General features: G+C 58.1%; 1 protein-coding gene across 2 annotated transcripts in view; it reads right to left on the bottom strand.

Annotated features, from left to right (window-relative positions):
- Nucleotides 1–17,319, bottom strand: part of OLFM2 (olfactomedin 2) — an 82,573-nt gene that overhangs the window by 30,493 nt on the left and 34,761 nt on the right. For both annotated transcript variants that reach the window (XM_084610233.1, XM_084610232.1), the window contains exon 2: nucleotides 6,858–7,007. In XM_084610233.1, the coding sequence (XP_084466359.1) occupies nucleotides 6,858–7,007 (150 nt within the window). The remainder of the gene's footprint in view (nucleotides 1–6,857; nucleotides 7,008–17,319) is intronic.

Below are 17,319 nucleotides of genomic sequence, written 5' to 3'. Positions count from 1 at the left end.
TCCGAGCACATGGCGATGTGGGACAAGGCTTTCACACGTGGCTGCATGACGATGAACACATTAAAGTAAGCGTGCCCCAGTTTCCAGGGGAGCGGCGTGCTCACACCTCCAGCGAGGGCAGTGGCAGCTCAGAGAACTGGGACACGCGTCCAGCCAGGCACCTGCGTTTGGAAAAGGTTGACCCTGTCCCTCAGGTAGAATCTGCTTTCCATGGAGCAAATATAGCTTGACACACGAAAGCCAGTCGAGATCACAGCCTGCACTGCAATCAGCAACAAATGCCCAACGCTCAGCCCTCCACCAGAGCCACAAAGGATTTAAACCCGCTTAAAAATACCCACACCCAGGCCCCTGCCAGTCACCCATCGTGGGAGAAGCACGCATGACCCTGCACAGGGCCCAACTATGGAGTCATCCCAGGTCCCACCCATCCCGCAGGGGAAAGAAAACTGCCCTGTTCTCCTCACTCCAAACCAAACCCACTGACTCCATCCAGACAGGGCTTGTTCCCCTGCTCAGCGCCTGGGACGCACCCCCCGGTGGGGCTGCAGGCACCACTTCTGACCTTGGGCAAGGTCATCTGGAGAAACGTCACTCCACTGGTCCGGAGGAGCTCCGAGGCTGCGAGACCAAGGGGGCCCTGCATCTCTGAGTGCGGCACTCCCTCCACCTCGCCCATGGCGCACAAAATGATAGCAGTGTCTCCATGGTGGGGAGCAGCCATTCCAGAAACCATGAAGGATCCCTCCCCGCAACCCACCCAACCCTGGCAGCAGGGATCAGAGCCACCCGCTCCCGAGACATTCAGCACATGACTCTCCAGGCTAGAGGGCTCCCCGGTGCTCACGCCGAGGGATCAGGTTAACGGGACGTTCTACCCAGCGCTACCCAACGTCTCATCTGCAGCCGCACACGGCAAGATGCGGCGCACTTGCAAGGCATCTCTGCAGCAGGTGCAGCCCCCCCATCCGCATTGCTATACGCCTTACGTGGGCGTCTGAGAGTCCCCAGGGGAGCTCCGAGCCCTCGCCAGAGGGAGAGCCAGCCCTGCCCTGAAGAGGTGATGGTCTAAGGGTGCGAGGGACAGAGAAGTGCAAAGCGGAGAAGTGACTTCCCTCGGGTCACCCAGCAGGTCAATGGAGAGCCCAGCTCTGCTGTGCCCATCGGACTGCCCTGCCTGCAAGCGTCGCACCCAAGAGAATGACAGGGTGCATGGTGGGGCGTCACACCTCCCTCTGGGCAAGCACCAGGCGTCATGGGCAAGAGCAGGACCCAGGGTAGCTGGCACATGTGTGAAAGCCTTGTCCCGCATCACCGGGTTCTCGGAGATCTTCGCACATCTGCCTTACAACGCGCCCAGCGGCCTGGCCCCGCTGCAGCCCTAGATAAGACTCCTTCTGTGGCAGTGCCTTCCACCGCCTACGAAGCCCGGGGCTTCAGGCTGAAGCTCCTTGGGGCAGGGGCTCTCTTGCCATGTAGCTGCTCAGCGCTGGGTGCCAGGGGCCCAGGACGCTGCCAGGGCGCGGATGCTCAGGGCTCAGCACCGGGCTGGGCTGCAGGGGCAGCCGCTTGGAGGCAGAGGGTGGCCCCTTATTAAACCACGTGTCCCGCCAGCCTCGGCCCTTCTCCGTCCCCCCTCCCCCCTTTGCCCCCTGCCCCACGGCACCGACAGGGAGGGCTCTGCGCCTCTTCCGCAGGCTCTGGGCTCCTGCTTCCGTCCATGGAGGCTAAGCAGGAACACGTCCTGCGCGGGGGGGACCGGAGTGCGGCACGCGGCCGCTCTCTGAGTGACAGGTGACCTTTGCCGACTCCCCTGGTGGCGCAGGCCGGGGGCTGAGCATTGCTCCTTAGCTATGGGTCTGGGGGAAGGCAAGCGGCGTTCCACCTTCCCTGTAGACACTGGGGCTGCCGGAGCTGCTGCTTCCCAGAGAGATTCAGCTCGCCCCCTCGGCTGCCCGCTGCCCTGGGTCCCAGCAGCCAGCCGCGTCTCTGGTAACGTGCAGGGACAGAAGCAGATGCTCATCGCCGTAGACCGGGTGGGTGGGCGGGCGATCCCCCACGGCAGGAGGCTCTTAACCCTTCAGACATAGGGGGCTTCGCTCCCCCACCCCGACGCATCCCTCAATGAACGTCTCCAACATTCCCGGGCTCCTGCAGCTGCTGCCTCCGAGAGGCAGCGGGAAATGAAATGTCAAGCGCGTCTAAGCGCCAGGCCCCTACGGCTGCAGAGGTAACGGCTGTCCAGCTAGGGGGCCCAAAGGATGTTTATAAAGCCAGGAGCAAAACTCCCCCCAGCCTGTTTTACCCTCTTTTACCAGTGTTTCTGCACGCCTCGCCATCTCCAGTGGATTCATCCTCACAACCCCCCGGGAGGCAGGGCAGAGCTGTTGACCACACTGTGCAGATAGGGAAACTGAGGCACAGGGAGATGTTGGGTTTGTCTACACTACACTCAGAGGTGTGACTGCATACCATGCTACCTTTCACCAGGCCACCCCGGGAATAGGCAACAGGGGATGGATCACTTGGTGATTCCCTGTTCTCGTCACTCCCTCTGGGGCACCTGGCATTGGCCACTGTCGGTAGACAGGACACTGGGCTAGGTGGACTTTTGGTCTGACACGGTCTGGCCGTTCTCATGTTCTTATGTAAAAAGAGCAGGGAAGATATTCCACATAACACCGACCAACCCGGCCTCGCGGGGTCCTGTGCCCCCTCCCCAGTCTGTCCGCGCCCATCATGCCGACCAACCCGGCCTCGCGGGGTCCTTGTGACCCCCGTCTGTCCGCACCCATCACACCGACCAACCCGGCCTCGCGGGGTCCTTGTGACCCCCGTCTGTCCGCACCCATCATGCCGACCAACCCGGCCTCGCGGGGTCCTTGTGCCCCCTCCCCAGTCTGTCCGCACCCATCACGCCGACCAACCCGGCCTCGCGGGGTCCTTGTGACCCCCGTCTGTCCGCACCCATCATGCTGACCAACCTGGCCTCGCGGGGTCCTTGTGACCCCCGTCTGTCCGCACCCATCACGCCGACCAACACGGCCTCGCGGGGTCCTTGTGGCCCCAGTCTGTCCGCACCCACCCTTTTTCTCTAGGGCTGGCAGCTCTTTGGGGCAGGCCTGTGTCTTTGTTCTGTGCCTGAGCCGCGCCCAGCACAGTGGGGTTGTGGTCTGAGCCCGGGGCTCCCAGACGCTACTGTAGCACACCTAATAAATAATGTTCGGGGCCAAGTCCAGGGGGCCCTGGGCCATGACTAGAGCTCCTAGGCACTAGGGTAACCTTCCCCAATGGCCCCCTGCCCCCCCACGCGGGGGTGCAGTACGGGGGCCGTGAGATACACTTACTACATAATTATAAAGATGCAGGGACATCGGCTTCATCATGGGTGGCACAAGCCAGCCCAAGAGAGCCAGCGCCCAGCGAAAGCAGCGTAAACAATTGCTTAGGGCCCCGAGGAGCTCAAGGAGCCCCCTGCTAATTGTTAGTGGGTGTTTTGGGGCGGGGGAGGCGAATACATTCCTGCTTCGGGCCCCAGGGGCTGAGCCCCGACTCTGCAGCCCAGAACACTGGGCACGTTCTCGCGGTGCCGCGTCTTCGCCGCCAGCTGCAGCTGGGCTCCTTGGAGTAAAGCCGGCAGGGATGGGCCAAGCCGCACTGCAGCCCACCTCTAACAGCAGTTGAGATGCCTCTGAGGGACTCAGCCAGAGCAGCCGTGACCTGGGGCTCCTGAACCTCGGCACTGGCCTTTGACGCCGCGCTCTGTGCTTGTCTGCCGGGAGGGAGGGGACACCTCTGCCCGGGAACGTGAACAGAGGCTGCAGGAGGGAGCCTGCTGGGGGGGTTAGTTTCAGTTTGGGGCTGGGTGGAGGAACACAGCGAACCCCAGGGCTGGGGTCTCAGCTCCCTGCTCCCCCAGAAGGACTGGACTGAGGGGTCCTGGGTGTACCCACAAGCTCTGTTGTGGACTGTGTTCCTGTTGTCCAATAAACCTTCTGTTTTACTGGCTGGCTGAGAGTCTCAGTGAATCCCAGGAAGAGGGGTGCAGGGCCTGGACTCCCCCACACTCTGTGACATCAGAGCTGCTGAGCACCCACAAATCTTAAGGGACAGGAGCTGCGTGTGCTCAGAAATCAGCTGCTGTTACCGAGGGGGCAGAATGTGGACTTAGAGCCTGAGGCTCCAGCGGGGCTCCTGAAATCGGTTTTGGAGACCGGGCCCCAGGCTGGGAAAGCTTGATCCAGGCTCTCTTTTCCCCGAGTAGCCACAGAGGCAGGGTGTCTTCATTCCGTCACCACGCGCTGGGAGGCGGTGGGGTGCAGCGGGTAGGGGTGTGAACCTGGATTCTACACCCAGCTCTGACGCCCACCCACTGGGCGAGCTTGGGTAAGACACCTCCCCTACGTGTGCCCGCCTCCCTTCCCACCTTTTGTCTGCCCCGTGAGCATCTCGCCCCGGGGTCTGCCAGCATCTCGCACAATGAGGCCTCTGGAAATCGCCTGCTCTTTTATTGCACATGGTCAGTCGTGATTTGACTCTAATCTTCCCCTTCGCTGGAGGTGCGTCCGTGTCGCTGCCTGAGATTCCCGGTCTTGAAGGCAGATGATAGAAATCAGTGGCTGCCTTGTTCAACCCCTTCCCTGCGAGGCCCGACCCGGCCGCCAGGAGGGAGCGCGTTGCCTGACGGGACTGCGGCCTGAGAACCGCTTCGGGTTAGCTGACTGTCAGGTTGATCCATTATAACACCATGGCGGGCTCACTGCGCGCAGGGCTGATGAACAGTGTGTTACTGCTTCGCCCGCCAACCTTGTCACTCCCATGCTCCCAGACACACAATGGCCCGCGCTGGTGGTCGTAACAACTCACTGCAGTCACGTTACATCTCTGATAGCAGCTCTCCATCATTCGAATGGCTCTGGGGAACCAGGACATTCCCATCTCCGCATCTCAGACAGAATGTAAAGGCACTAAAGATGCTCATGCCGGCAAATAGCCACTTTCCCCACAGATGGGAGGGCAGGGGGGCAGAGATAGAGAGAGCACTGCCGTCATTTTTAGCATTGAGGAGTGCTCAGCTACAGTGAGGAAGGGGCCACCCAAAGACAATCGCCAGCTAGCCAGAGGGCCTGAGGCCAGGTGGACAGATCAGAGAGAGGGGTGCGTATAGGCAGGTAGAGAGGGAACTGGAGAACTGGTCTGAATTCAACAAGGTGAAATTCAATAAAGAGAAGTGCAAAGTACCGCACCTGGGAAGGAAGAATCAGATGCACGATTACAGCATGGGGACGCCTGCCCAGTACTGCTGCAAAGAGCTGGGGCTTCTCGTGGATCCCACACCGAAGGAGTCAACAACGTGATGCAGTTGCAAAAAAGGCAAATGTCGTTCTGGGCCGTATGAACAGACGTGTCGTCTACAACGCATGGGAAGTCACTGTCCTGCCCTCAGCTGGAGCCCTGCACCCCTGTCTGGGCCGCAGGCTGCAGGAAAGCTGTGAACAAACTGCAGAGCATCTAGCAGCAAAGATGGTCCAAGATTTAGAAAACCTGACCCATGAGACAAGGTACAAAACCCTGGGCACATTTAGTCTTGAGACAAGAAGGTTCAGCAGGGATCTGACAAGTCTTCAAACCTGTGACGGGCTTTTATAGAGAGGACAGTGATCAATATTTCTCCATGGCCACTGGAGGTAGGACAAGAGTCTGCAGCCAGGAAGATGTAGGCTCGATATTCGGAAAACCTGCCTAACTCCCCAGGGTGTGAAGCTCTGCGAGAGGTTCCCAAGAGGGCTGGGGAATCCCCGTCACTGGAGGGTTTTAATTACAGGTGGACAAACCCGTGTCAGGGCAGCTCTGGGTTTTGTTGGTCCTGCCTCAATGCCGGGGATTGGATGTGACTTCTCGAGGTCCCTCCCAGCCCCACATTTCCAGGATTTGGCGGGAGCTCGCTCACCCTGTGAGCAGGGGCTGTCTCTCGCTCTGGGTCTGCCCAACGCCCAGCACCACAGGGCCCTGATTGCTGACTGGCCCCACCAGCCGCGACTGCAACAGCAGTCACAAGGGTGAATATCTGGCCCCTGGGGCTAAGTGGGGCATGGGCCTTTACCTGCACTCTGCGGGGGGCTGCTTCTCACCCCCACCAGACCTGGCTCTAGTGGGGAGGAGGCCGCTCCCCACTGTTTCACCACATCACGCTGACAGAGGGGCTTACGCCCACCCCAAGCGCCACCCACCCCTCTGCTCCCCGCCAGCTGCTCCCCTGCACTGGTGCTGACATCAGTAGCTCCAGGCACAGCCATAAATCCGGGGACTCGCCCCTCCCTGATCGGACTAATAAATACCTTATTTGCAGGTTCAGAGTCAATAACAAGTTGGCTTCCTTGGCAGGAAGCGACGGGATTAATTGCATTCAAATCAGCTAGGATGGATTTGCTGCTCACCCTCCATTAGGAGCAACACAGACCCCATTTGAATGTCATTAGCGGAGGGAAGGGAACTCCTGCCTGGCTTCCCCCACCACCCTCTCCGTCCGTGGCTGCACTGGGCTTTCAGCTCAAAGCAGCCTGCTGCCAACATCTGCACGGGGCTGGAGAAAAACCATTGCAATCAGGTGTTGGGGAAGTGGGTGCTAAGGACTTCCAGGGACATGAGCATTTCCCAGGACAGAGAAAGACCAAGCCGCTGCTCCACACCCATTCCTATTGGTGCAGAGGGGAGGAGGTGCGCCGCGGCACACGGCTGCAAGGAGCAGCTGGGACAGGCTCAACACCACCCTGAAGGCCGGGGAACTCGGACAGCCAGTCCGTCCAGAGGCAGTGTAACCCCAGGTCTGCGTGCAGGAGCAAAGCCGAGTCTCTTACCTTTTCCATCAGCTGCCGGAGCTGCCGGCTGCGCAGGTCTCGGGAGCAGGTGCCCTGCACTGGGATGACCGCTGTGCAGAGGCATTTGCCATCGGGGGCTTGAGCGGAGGTGTAAACTTGCCAACCATCATCGGGGCTTTGGAAGAGAGTCTGCAACAGAGAGGGAGGAGACTCATCGGCCTGACTTATCCCATGGCTGCTACTTGGCTTCAGAGCCTTTGGGGAGGGACCCTGTCAAAGGCTCCCTTGAAGTCCAAGGATACTCTGTGCATTGGATCCCCCTGGGCCACCCCTTTGGCGACCCCCTCAGAGAATTCGAATAGATCGGTGAGGCGCGATTTCCCTTTTACAAAAGCCGGGGCGACTCTTCCCCACCACCCTGTGGCTACCTACGCCGCTGATCACTCTGACCTTCACTACAGTGTCAATTGATTGGCCTGGTACTGAAGTCATGCTCCCTGGCCTGGGATTGCCAGGATCCCCTCTGGAGCCTGTGTAAAAACCAGTGTTACCTTAGCTCGTCTCCCGTCATCGGGAGCAGAGGCTGTTTAAGCGAGAGGTTACACGTTACTGTCAGTACTTCTGCAGTCTCTGATCTGAGTTCACAGAATCAGAAAACATCAGGGTTGGAAGGGACCTCAGGAGGTATCTAGTCAGAACTCTGGCTTAAATACCATCTGTTCCTCATGACTTCCTACTTCAGGTTGTTCTAAAATCTCCTTTACTGACACCTCAGTCTGGGACAGTTCCTCAGATCTGTGACCTAAACAGAATGGCTCAGATGTGAGAGTCTCCCTCCCATCAATCTTCTGCAGTGAATCCTGATGCAAAGAATTCATGTAGCTTCTCTGCAACAGCCCTGGTCTTCCTTGAGGGCTCCTTTAGCACCTCGATTGTCCAGGGGCCTCACCGATTGTTTGGCAGCTTCCTGCTGCTGATGCACTTAACAAGTTGCCCTTCAAATTCTTTTTTGGCCTGTCTTGATTATACTTTTACACTTGACTTGCCTGAGTTCATGGTCCTTTCTATTTTCAATTTGACTTACAGTTTTTACAGGATGCCTTTTTGCCTCTAACTGCCTCTCCTACTGTGTTGTTCAGCCATGGTGGCATTTTTTGGTCTTTTCTTTTTAATTTGGAATATGCATTTAGTTTGAGCCTCTATTATGGTGTTTTTAAGATGTTTCCATTCAGCTTTCAAGAATTTCACTCTTGGGACTGTTCCTTTTAATTTCCCTTTAACTAGCTTCTTCATTTTTGTGTAGTTCCCCTTTTTGAAGTTAAACGCTACTGTGGTGGGCTTCCTTGGTATTTCCCCGAGTACAAGGGATGTTACATTTAATTACACCATGGTTGCTACGACTGAGCCGTTCAGCTACGTTTACCTCTTGGATCAGATCCTGTGCGCCACTTAGGACTAAATCAAGAATTGCCCCTCCTCTGGTGGGTTCCAGGACGAGCTGCTCCAAGAAACAGCCATTAATGGGGTCTAGAAATTTTACCTCTGTATCCCATCCTGAGGGGACGTTCCCAGTCCATATGGGGATAGCTGAAATCCCTCATTATTACTGAGTTTTCTATTTCTGTAGCCTCTCTACTCTCCCTGGGTATTTCACAATCACCGTGGCCATGCTGGTCAGGGGGTCGGTAGTACATTCCTACTGCTAGACTCTTACTTTTCAAGCAGGCAATTTTCTATGGTACCGTTAGATTCATTTAAGATTTTTGCTACATTTCACTCTATGCTTTCGCTTGCACCCAGTGCCCCATCCCCACCAGCACAACCTCCTCCGTCGTTCCTGCACGTTTGGTACCCTGGCACTCCCGTGCCCCACTGATTATCACTGTCCCACCAAGTGTCGGTGACGCCTGTTATATCAGGATCCTCAATTAGTAGCAGGCACTTGGGGTCACCCAGCTTGGGGACTCCTAGCATTTGTACACAAGCGTCTATAAAATGTGTCAATATTCCGGTATCTGCCTTCACGGGATGTATCGGACTGGGACTGGTTTTCGTTCGACTGTTTCTCTTCAGTTCCTACCAGTCCTCTATCGACTTCTATCCTCTCCTCGTTACTAGGAAATAGAGAATCCCCTTCAGTAAATCCTCCCCTCTGGGATGGCTCTGTCTCTGCGCCCCTGTGCCTGTCGGCTTTCCCCTAGCCCTTCGGTCAAAAACTCCTCTTGGGCCTTTTTAATTTTCCAGGCCATCCAGCTGGTTCTGGTTTGGTTTAGGTGGAGCCCATTGTGCCTTTGGAGGCTCCTCCTTTGCCAAAAGAATCCCCAGTTCCGAATAAACCTAAACCCCTTCTCCCTACACCATCGCCTCACCCGCATATTAAGACCCTGCAGCTCCGCCTGTCTGCCCGGCCCTGCGCATGGAACTGGAAACATCACCAGATACTTGCTATCCGCAAGTCCCTAATCCTAGGGGTGACGTATGGGCAAAGCTCTCATGGAGTCTGTCCCACAACTGTAGGCTTTTGGCTAGAGCTGGCATCCAGCACCTTGGATCCCGGCACTCCATGGACACCTTGTGGTCTTTGACGTCACGCTAAGACACATCACTGATCCAAAGTGGCGCTGAGGGTTGACGCAGGGACTGGCAGCAGGGAGGAGGAAGAAGGGGCTGGTAGAGTTATGCTAAGAGAAGGTGTGGGCAACAGAGGTGTGGTTGGCAACCTAATGCATCATAAATCCCCTGGCCGCAACACAGACTTCCTAGTCAATCCATCTCTCTGTGCCTCTGCGGATACCAGCCCTGCCCTGCCCCAGGGATGTCAGGGTCAATACGGTAGAGGTGGTGAGGCTCAGACAGCAGAGAAGGGGGGGGGGGCAGAGATAGAGTTAGGGGCTCAGCTTCTGACAGAATTCTCAGGTGAGCTGGATTCTTCACTGGGAACCTTTTAAATCCCTCCCACCTCCGCCAATGTATTGTTTTACTCTGTGTGTCAGACCCACACGCCTCCATCCTCCCTTTCCGGGCAAGGAGCAAGGTGCAAATTAACATCGGTTGCTCCTGCAGGGCCAAGCGCACGGAGAGCCCGGCCCAGACACAGTGCAAGTGCAAAGAGATCTGTGATGTGTGTACCCGCCCACTCTCGGTGCTGTACAATAAACAGGAACGTCACGCAGGAGCCAACGGTGGGATAACATCCATGGAGCAGGCTACAAATATCGTACAGGGACCACGCGAGGCCGGGGACCACGCGATGATGGGCTCACACAGAGCAAGAGGAGAAGCCGGACTAGCCAAGGGAAGGATCAGTTCCCCATTTTACAGAAGGGGCTCAAAGAGATGCAAAAAGTCCCAGCCACGAATCAAACCCAGGTTGCCTGCATCCTGATCCAGCTCCTTCTCCTCACAGCGGCCAGGAAGCCAGTGGGAGCCTTTGCCCGGACTCCTGCGAGGTTTGGCCCAGGGCCGAAGGACAGGAACAGGGAGCGACGGCCCCATGGCACTGACTCTGCGGCCTTTATCGTAGTTCCCACCAGGCCCTTTGGCTCTCCAAACACCGGTGCTGCACTATGCTCTGTTACTCAATCTTTGGGGGAGGGGCCCAGTCTTGGGCTGGGTGAAGGACGGGCGTTATTTGCCACCCAAAGTTCTAAACAAAGAATAAATTCATTTGCTTTAAAGTTTTTCATGGAACATTTCAATTTTTCAAATAAATGCTGGTTTAGCATCGAGGGCTGAACAGTTGTTTTGGTTTGGTTTTTTGCATCTCCGGGGGGGGGGGGAGGGACAAAAGGGAAAGAAAGAAAGGGGAGAAAAACAAAAAAACAAAATGAAAAATGAAACTTTTCCAGTTTTCAAAAACTAACTATTTGATTTGAAACAAGAGAAAAGGAAAGTTTTCACTTTGCTTTTACCTAGTATTGAAAAAAAGCAAAGAGCATCATATTTTGGTCAGAATTTATACTTTGTCCTAAAAGCCTTTTTCTGCCCCAAAACCACCCCAAGAGATTGAGGCAAATGCTATGCAGCATCACAGGACCAGCACCCCCCTTCCAGAGCTTCCAGCAGCCTAGAACTGGGGAGACCTGGGCTATACCCTACTCCACCACCAACCCCACGTGGCTTTGGGAAAGCCACTTGCCTTTCTCTGCTCCTGCCTGTGAGAGATATCACACATCTTCGCTGACAGTGCAGAGAAACACATTACACGGGTGTGAGGTGCTCAGATCCAGCAGTCACGGGGCCTGATAAGTACCCACAACACCGAGGCTGCAAACACCATGGTTTAGCTCATTGGCAGGACCAGACCCACGCAATGCCCCCTCTGTGTTTTAAACATTCCCACCTCTATTCCTGTGCTTGGGACCCGGTTCCCATTCAGCTTGGATGGATTATCACTTTCCTGTTCCCAAGACCTGTTCCCACTCAACTGGGGCGGATTATCACTTTCCCATCCCCGGGACCGGTTCCCACTCGGCCGGGACGCCAGGGCGGATTATCACTTTCCCGTCCCCAGGACTGGTTCCCATTCGGCCGGGACTCCGGGGCAGATTATCGCTTTCCCGTCCCCAGGACCGGCTCCCTTTCGGCCGGGACGCCGGGGCGGATTATCGCTTTCCCGTCCCTGGGACTGGCTCCCATTCGGCCGGGACGGATTATCGCTTTCCCGTCCCTAGGACCAGGCTCCCATTCAGTCAGGACGCCGGGGCAGATTATCGCTTTCCCATCCCCAGGACTGGCTCCCATTCAGCCGGGACTCCGGGGCGGATTATCGCTTTCCCGTCCCCGGGACCGGCTCCCATTTGGCCAGGACGGATTATCATTTTCTAACAAATGCCGACAAGTGGGACACAAGCGGGGCTGGAGCTCTCCTTCCAGGCCAGCTCTGAGAGAGCTGCTAACTGGGGCCTGACCTACTTTGTACGTCCCAGCCCCCCGCCCCGCTAAGTGCCGCAACTTCCGTCCCTCTGCTCCTTCGCCCCCAGCCCAGGCCTTTCGCAGGCCCCTGGAGGACGAGCTGGGGGTGGGGGACCGGCCAGCCCACCTACCGGAGGACGCGCCCTTGTGAAGAAGCACGGCCTGTATTCCACAGCAAACGTCTGGGGGGAACCCCCAAGCCAGGGCGCCAGGGACGGAGAGGTGCTGAATGGGCAACAGAGCTGCACTGAACGGGAGAGGACAGAATAGGTCACGCCTCAACTCGTTGCGCGAGGGCAGCGCGTCCCGGAGCAGCAGCAGCAGCTAAAAACAGGGGCGGCTCTGTGAACAGCGGGATTCCAGTTATGGATCAGCAAAGCCCCCGACTGCTGCCGCGTGCACAGGGCTGGCCCCTGCGGCTCTCTCGGTCCGGCCACCCCCCCAGGCGGACGCCCCTCAGCTGCGCGTCCCGGCGTGCTGCGGCTCCCCAACGCGGGCTGGGGCCGACGCAGTAGCTCCCCAAGCAGCAGGGCCTTTAGCACTATGCCAGAGGCAGGCTCCTTACCGAGGCAGCAGGAAGGGCGGATACCCGTGTTTCAAGCCCAGCATGCCCAGCTCGGAGCAGGGCTGCCGACGCCAAGCGCTCAAAAGCTGTGAGCCAGCTCCCCCCCGATCATGAGATTGGCTCAAAAGCCAAGAGATTTTATAAACACCACTGGGGTTCGGCACACTCGCCACTTCGTTTCAAGCCTCTACGGCCACGTTTCCAGGCGTTCCTCCCCAGATTCGCCCGCGCCCGGGCCACGTTTCCGGGTGTTCCTCCCCAGATTTGCCCACGCCACATTTCCGGGTGTTCCTCCCCAGATTCGCCCGCGCCCGGGCCACGTTTCTGGGCGTTCCTCCCCAGATTTGCCCACGCCCGGGCCACGTTTCTGGACGTTCCTCCCCAGATTCGCCCGCACCATGTTTCCGGGTGTTCCTCCCCAGATTCACCCGCGCCCGGGCCACATTTCTGGACGTTCCTCCCCAGATTCGCCCGCGCCCGGGCCACGTTTCCGGGCATTCCTCCCCAGATTCGCCCACGCCACGTTTCCGGGCGTTCCTCCCCAGATTCGCCCGTGCCTGGGCCACGTTTCCCGGCATTCCTCCCCAGATTCGCCTGGGCCACGTTTCTGGGCGTTCCTCCCCAGATTCGCCCAATTTTTTTTGCCAAATCAAGGAGCAGGGGCTGGGAGGGGAATATAACGGATGGTTTTTAATATGAAACATGGATCTGTCCTTCATCCCGATGACTCCGCATTAACGGCTGGCCAAAGCCCCCCACAAGCTGAACAACGACTTTCCCTACGATGCTTCTGCTGCTGCTCTGCTGCCAGCCGGCTCCGAGAAGGCAGCCGAAAGTTGTCCTGTACTCAAGGAAGTCCTGGAGAATTCACGGCTTGGAATTCCTCATGGAAGAGCAGTTAGGTGAAGTTGCTCTATCCCACCTGCCTTTGCATAAAGTCACTGGGGCAGACAGAAAACAGCCTTATGCCTGGAATCTCTCAAGGCTGGCTGTGAGCTCCCTTTCTCCTTGCCGGGGCTGGGCAGACAGCTGTCGTTGTGAAGTAAAGGAACGCTGCCCTTTGCCAGTACGTGACAGACGCAGGTACGGCGTCCGTGCAGTGCTAAGAAGAGTCGCGCTCCCGCGGTGCCTGGGGCTTTTGGGTGGGTAGCTCCGGCAGCACCTACAGTCACAGACACGCAGGGCTGCAAAGGCCCTCAAGGGGCCATGCACCCCCCACACACTGCGGCAGGTTCCGGGAGCAGGTGGCCCCGGTTCAGCAGCGCAGCACAAGGGGTGAAGATCACCCTCCTTCGATGCACGCTCCTGCCCACGACGCCGGACGGGAGCTACAGGAGAAGCCTGGGAACTCTGTGCTGCATGGCTTGCTGACTGTTTGGGTCGCACCTTCCAGAGCAGAGGCTGTGTGCGGTTTTCTTCCCTTTGCTCAATTGTGGGGACTCCCCCCCGCACGACCTGGGCGAGTCGCTGCAGCTCTCGGTTCTCCACCTGTACCGCGCGGATGATCATTCTGCCTTGTCCACGTAGGTCGCAAACTCCCTGGGGGCCAGGGCTCTTTTGGAGTTCGTGCAGAGCCTGGCACCAGGGGACCCCAGTGGGACCACAGGGCTGCTGCTAACACCACCTCAGGGATGTGTTTCTCGGCCAGTTTCCAGACTGGTGTAACTGCACTGACTCGAAGGGAATCTGGCCCTGTGTTTCCCTGGTGGCGACCGTCTGCACCTGGTAGAGGAACGAGACAATTTCCCCACCGCCCCGAACCGTCCGTGTCTCGTGCTGACACATGAACGACATGCGGTGCCTTCGGGGGAGAGGCACTGAGCGAGCCCTCTATCAAACTGCAAAACTCAGACCCTTTTATCTAACCGTCATGGGACTGACGTTTCGGTAATTCCCTGTGCTGAGGTGACTCTCCCCGCAGGGGAGAAAAGCTACACGAACAATTGCTAATTTATTTCCTCTAATTTCAGGTCCCTTTGGACCTACTTGACGAGTCCGCCAGGACTGAAGTGACAAAGAGCCCTGCTCGTCACAGACCGGCGGAGAGGTGAACAGACGCCACCCCGGAGCCTGGGCAAACTCTTCCCTGCCTGCGTGGAGGCCACAAGCAGTGAGAAAGGACTGACGAGGGAATGGCAATTAGGACGGAGCCTTCTAGGAGGAGGCAGGGGACCAATCAGCTGTTTCAGCCTCTGCTCCGGGAGGGTGAGTCCAGGGCCTGGCGCCCCAAGGCCCCTCACCCCTGGGAAGGGCCCAGCACGAGCTGCAGCAGGGCTGAAGTGGGGCCTAGCCCCTGCCCATGGGTGAAGGGCTGGGTGGGCTGAGGCTTTGTGCTGGACCCTGCCCCGGGTGTGAATTTCTGCCCTATGGGGCCCATCCTATTGCATTATATCGGCTGGGGGTGCTGCCCACAGGCCGAGCGGGGTGACCAGACCCCTGCTGCCACGCACTCGCTGCGAGACGCCCACAACAGGGAGCCAGGTGGTGTGAACAGGATCATGAAAACGCAGCTCCCCCCCCACACACTCCGATTTCCCTCATTCACCCCCCACCTCCACACTCCCTGTCCCCCAACCTCCCCCGATTGCTAGGCACAGACACACCAGACTCTCCTGCAGCAGTGAGCGATCGGGTCCCCCATCACGTTGGTCAGGACAACGCTTCTGCCCCACCCAGCACTGCTGCAGGCCTTGCGCCCGGGCCCTCGGGGGCTGTCTGCACGCCCGGGGCGCCTGTCCTTCATGCTCTCGCCCGTCCGTCACGCTCTCGCCCGTCAAGGTGGAGTCCTCCCCAGGTCACACATATGGCCTGGCTCAGCTGCCCTGCCTAGTCACAGCGTGTCCCAGCAGTCCGCCCTGGGGGTCAGGCAGGCGTCTGGGACCAGGGAGATGGTTCAGTTCCTGGCTCTGCTGCTGATTCCCTGTGTGACCTCGAGCAAATCATTTAATAGCTCTGTGCCTCAGTCCCCTCGTCGGAAAAAGGGGTAAGAATCCTTCCCGTGCAGTGAAATCAAGGCGAAAGCACCTGGCACAGGGGCCAGAGGGTGGCTCTGTGGGAGTGCGAGCTACAGCCTCAGACCAGCCCCATGTCCCCTGCTCAGAACGACATCGGAGGCTCTCACTAGGCAGAATTTTCCAAAGCACCTTTGGCACCTAAATCCCATTCAATCAGGCTCCTTAATCCCTTAGGCACATGCAAAAATATTCCCCGTTCCCCAGGGAGAGACCAGAACCTCCCCGTGCTGAGTGGAGGACTGGGCAGCCCGCAGGAAGGGCCTCCGACACTGGTCCCTGCTCAGCGGGCACCAGCAGAGACGAGGAGTTTCGTAGGAAGGAGAATATCCAGAGTTACCCCAGTGAGCGTTAAAACGACAGGACACACAGGAGTCCTGGCTGGGCTGCTGCTCTGGGGTGCAGGCTGACCCCTAACCACTAGACTAGGGGGGAACTTCCACCAGGCCCAGGTTACCCCAGGCACTTTCCTCGGCAGCCGGAGAGCACAGACTAGGCTGGATGGCCCCTGCTCTGAGCCGATCTGGCAAATCTCTGCTCCCGTCTCGAGGCTCCCATGAGGCTGCCTCTCCCCCGCCCCGATCTCCCTGTTCAGGGTTCCCGGCCAATCCCAGCGTCTTTTCTTTGCTGATGGCTGCAACTGAGCCGCTGACCAGGCCCCGCTGGGCTGGCAGGGGCTACTCCCTGTGGCAGCGTGCATGCCAGGAGATGCCCCTTCCTTCCCCGCCTGCCTGATTCATTCAGGCCATAAGCCGGCATTTCTGCGCTGGGTCGTTTAACATTTCCTGGGCAATTCATCATGATTACTTATGAAAATCAACAGCAAACTCATCTCTCTTGGCTGCCACTGCACTGGGCCAGGCAGAGACAAATGACCTGGTGCCTGTAATGAGCCGGGGACGATACTTTGCTCGGCGCACAGTGGTTTTAACATCGTGTTTCACATGGGAAGGAACTGATTGGACACGGCGCAGGATAAAACTGCTCTCAAATCTCCAGCCCAGTGGGTAGAAATTAGCAGGCAGTGGGGTAACACGCTCCCTGATGATATTGCACCCCGGAGTCATCGCAGGGGGAGCAAACGCCCGAAGACAGGAGCAGAGCGACTACCCACGTTCCTCCAGCCCAGGCCTGCCTCTGTCGGCAGCACATGGGAAACGACGCCTCTGAGACCTCGTCCAGGCTGGGAACGAGCCCCGCTTTCCCCACTCGACGTCGGGCATCAGTGGAGTTCAGCCCCGGGCTAAGTCTGACCGATGTAAATCACCGCTTTCCTGGCCCCTGGCAGCGGCACTGCTGGGCTGATGTCAGGGCAAACCTCCCATGAGAGCTGCCAGGAGGCTGGACGGTTAAAGCACTAGGCTGGGGCACAGGAGATCCGGGTTCAAGTGGGGCAGAGCCCTCTCTGCTTCGTCTGTGAGCTTGTGGGGGCAGGGGCTGTCTGTCCCCCTGTCCGTGCAGCGCCCAGCCCGACGGGGCCCCAATCTCAGCTGGGGTTTCGAGGTGCGACCATCAGGGAACGGGCTTTGAACTCTAACCCTGCCTGTCCCCTTCTCCAGCCAGGGGCTGCTGCAGAAACAAGCGAAGGAGATTAAGTCTCTCCGGGGGTCTCTTCGCTTCAAGCTGCCGTCTGAATGGTCACAAGGGTGGGGCTGCGGTTTCAGCACACGAACAAGGACGGGGTGGATTTCACAATGAACCTTTGGGGGAAAATTGAGATTTCAAACCCAGAGCGCTTCTGTTCTCCACCCCACCAGCCCTTCTCCTATCTATAGCCCCTTCCCCTGGGGCGTCACCTCACATCTGGCTGCACCATCAGCACCTGCAAACAGATGGGGCCAGAGTCAGGCACCGCATTGTGCAATTCTGCCTGGGATCAGCGTTTGCTCCCAGAGGAGGGGGTCACAGCTGTGCGGGCAAGGCCCAGCCCACACAAACACAGCACCAACCCCCTGTGCGGACGCACCTACTTCAACTCAAAGCAGGCTACTTGTCCTGTGATCGTCGAGCA

Source organism: Lepidochelys olivacea (genome assembly GCF_965140295.1).
Source record: "Lepidochelys olivacea isolate rLepOli2 genome assembly, chromosome: 20".
In the NCBI taxonomy this organism is placed as follows: domain Eukaryota; kingdom Metazoa; phylum Chordata; order Testudines; family Cheloniidae; genus Lepidochelys; species Lepidochelys olivacea.
This window is presented reverse-complemented; position numbering and strand designations above follow the sequence as displayed.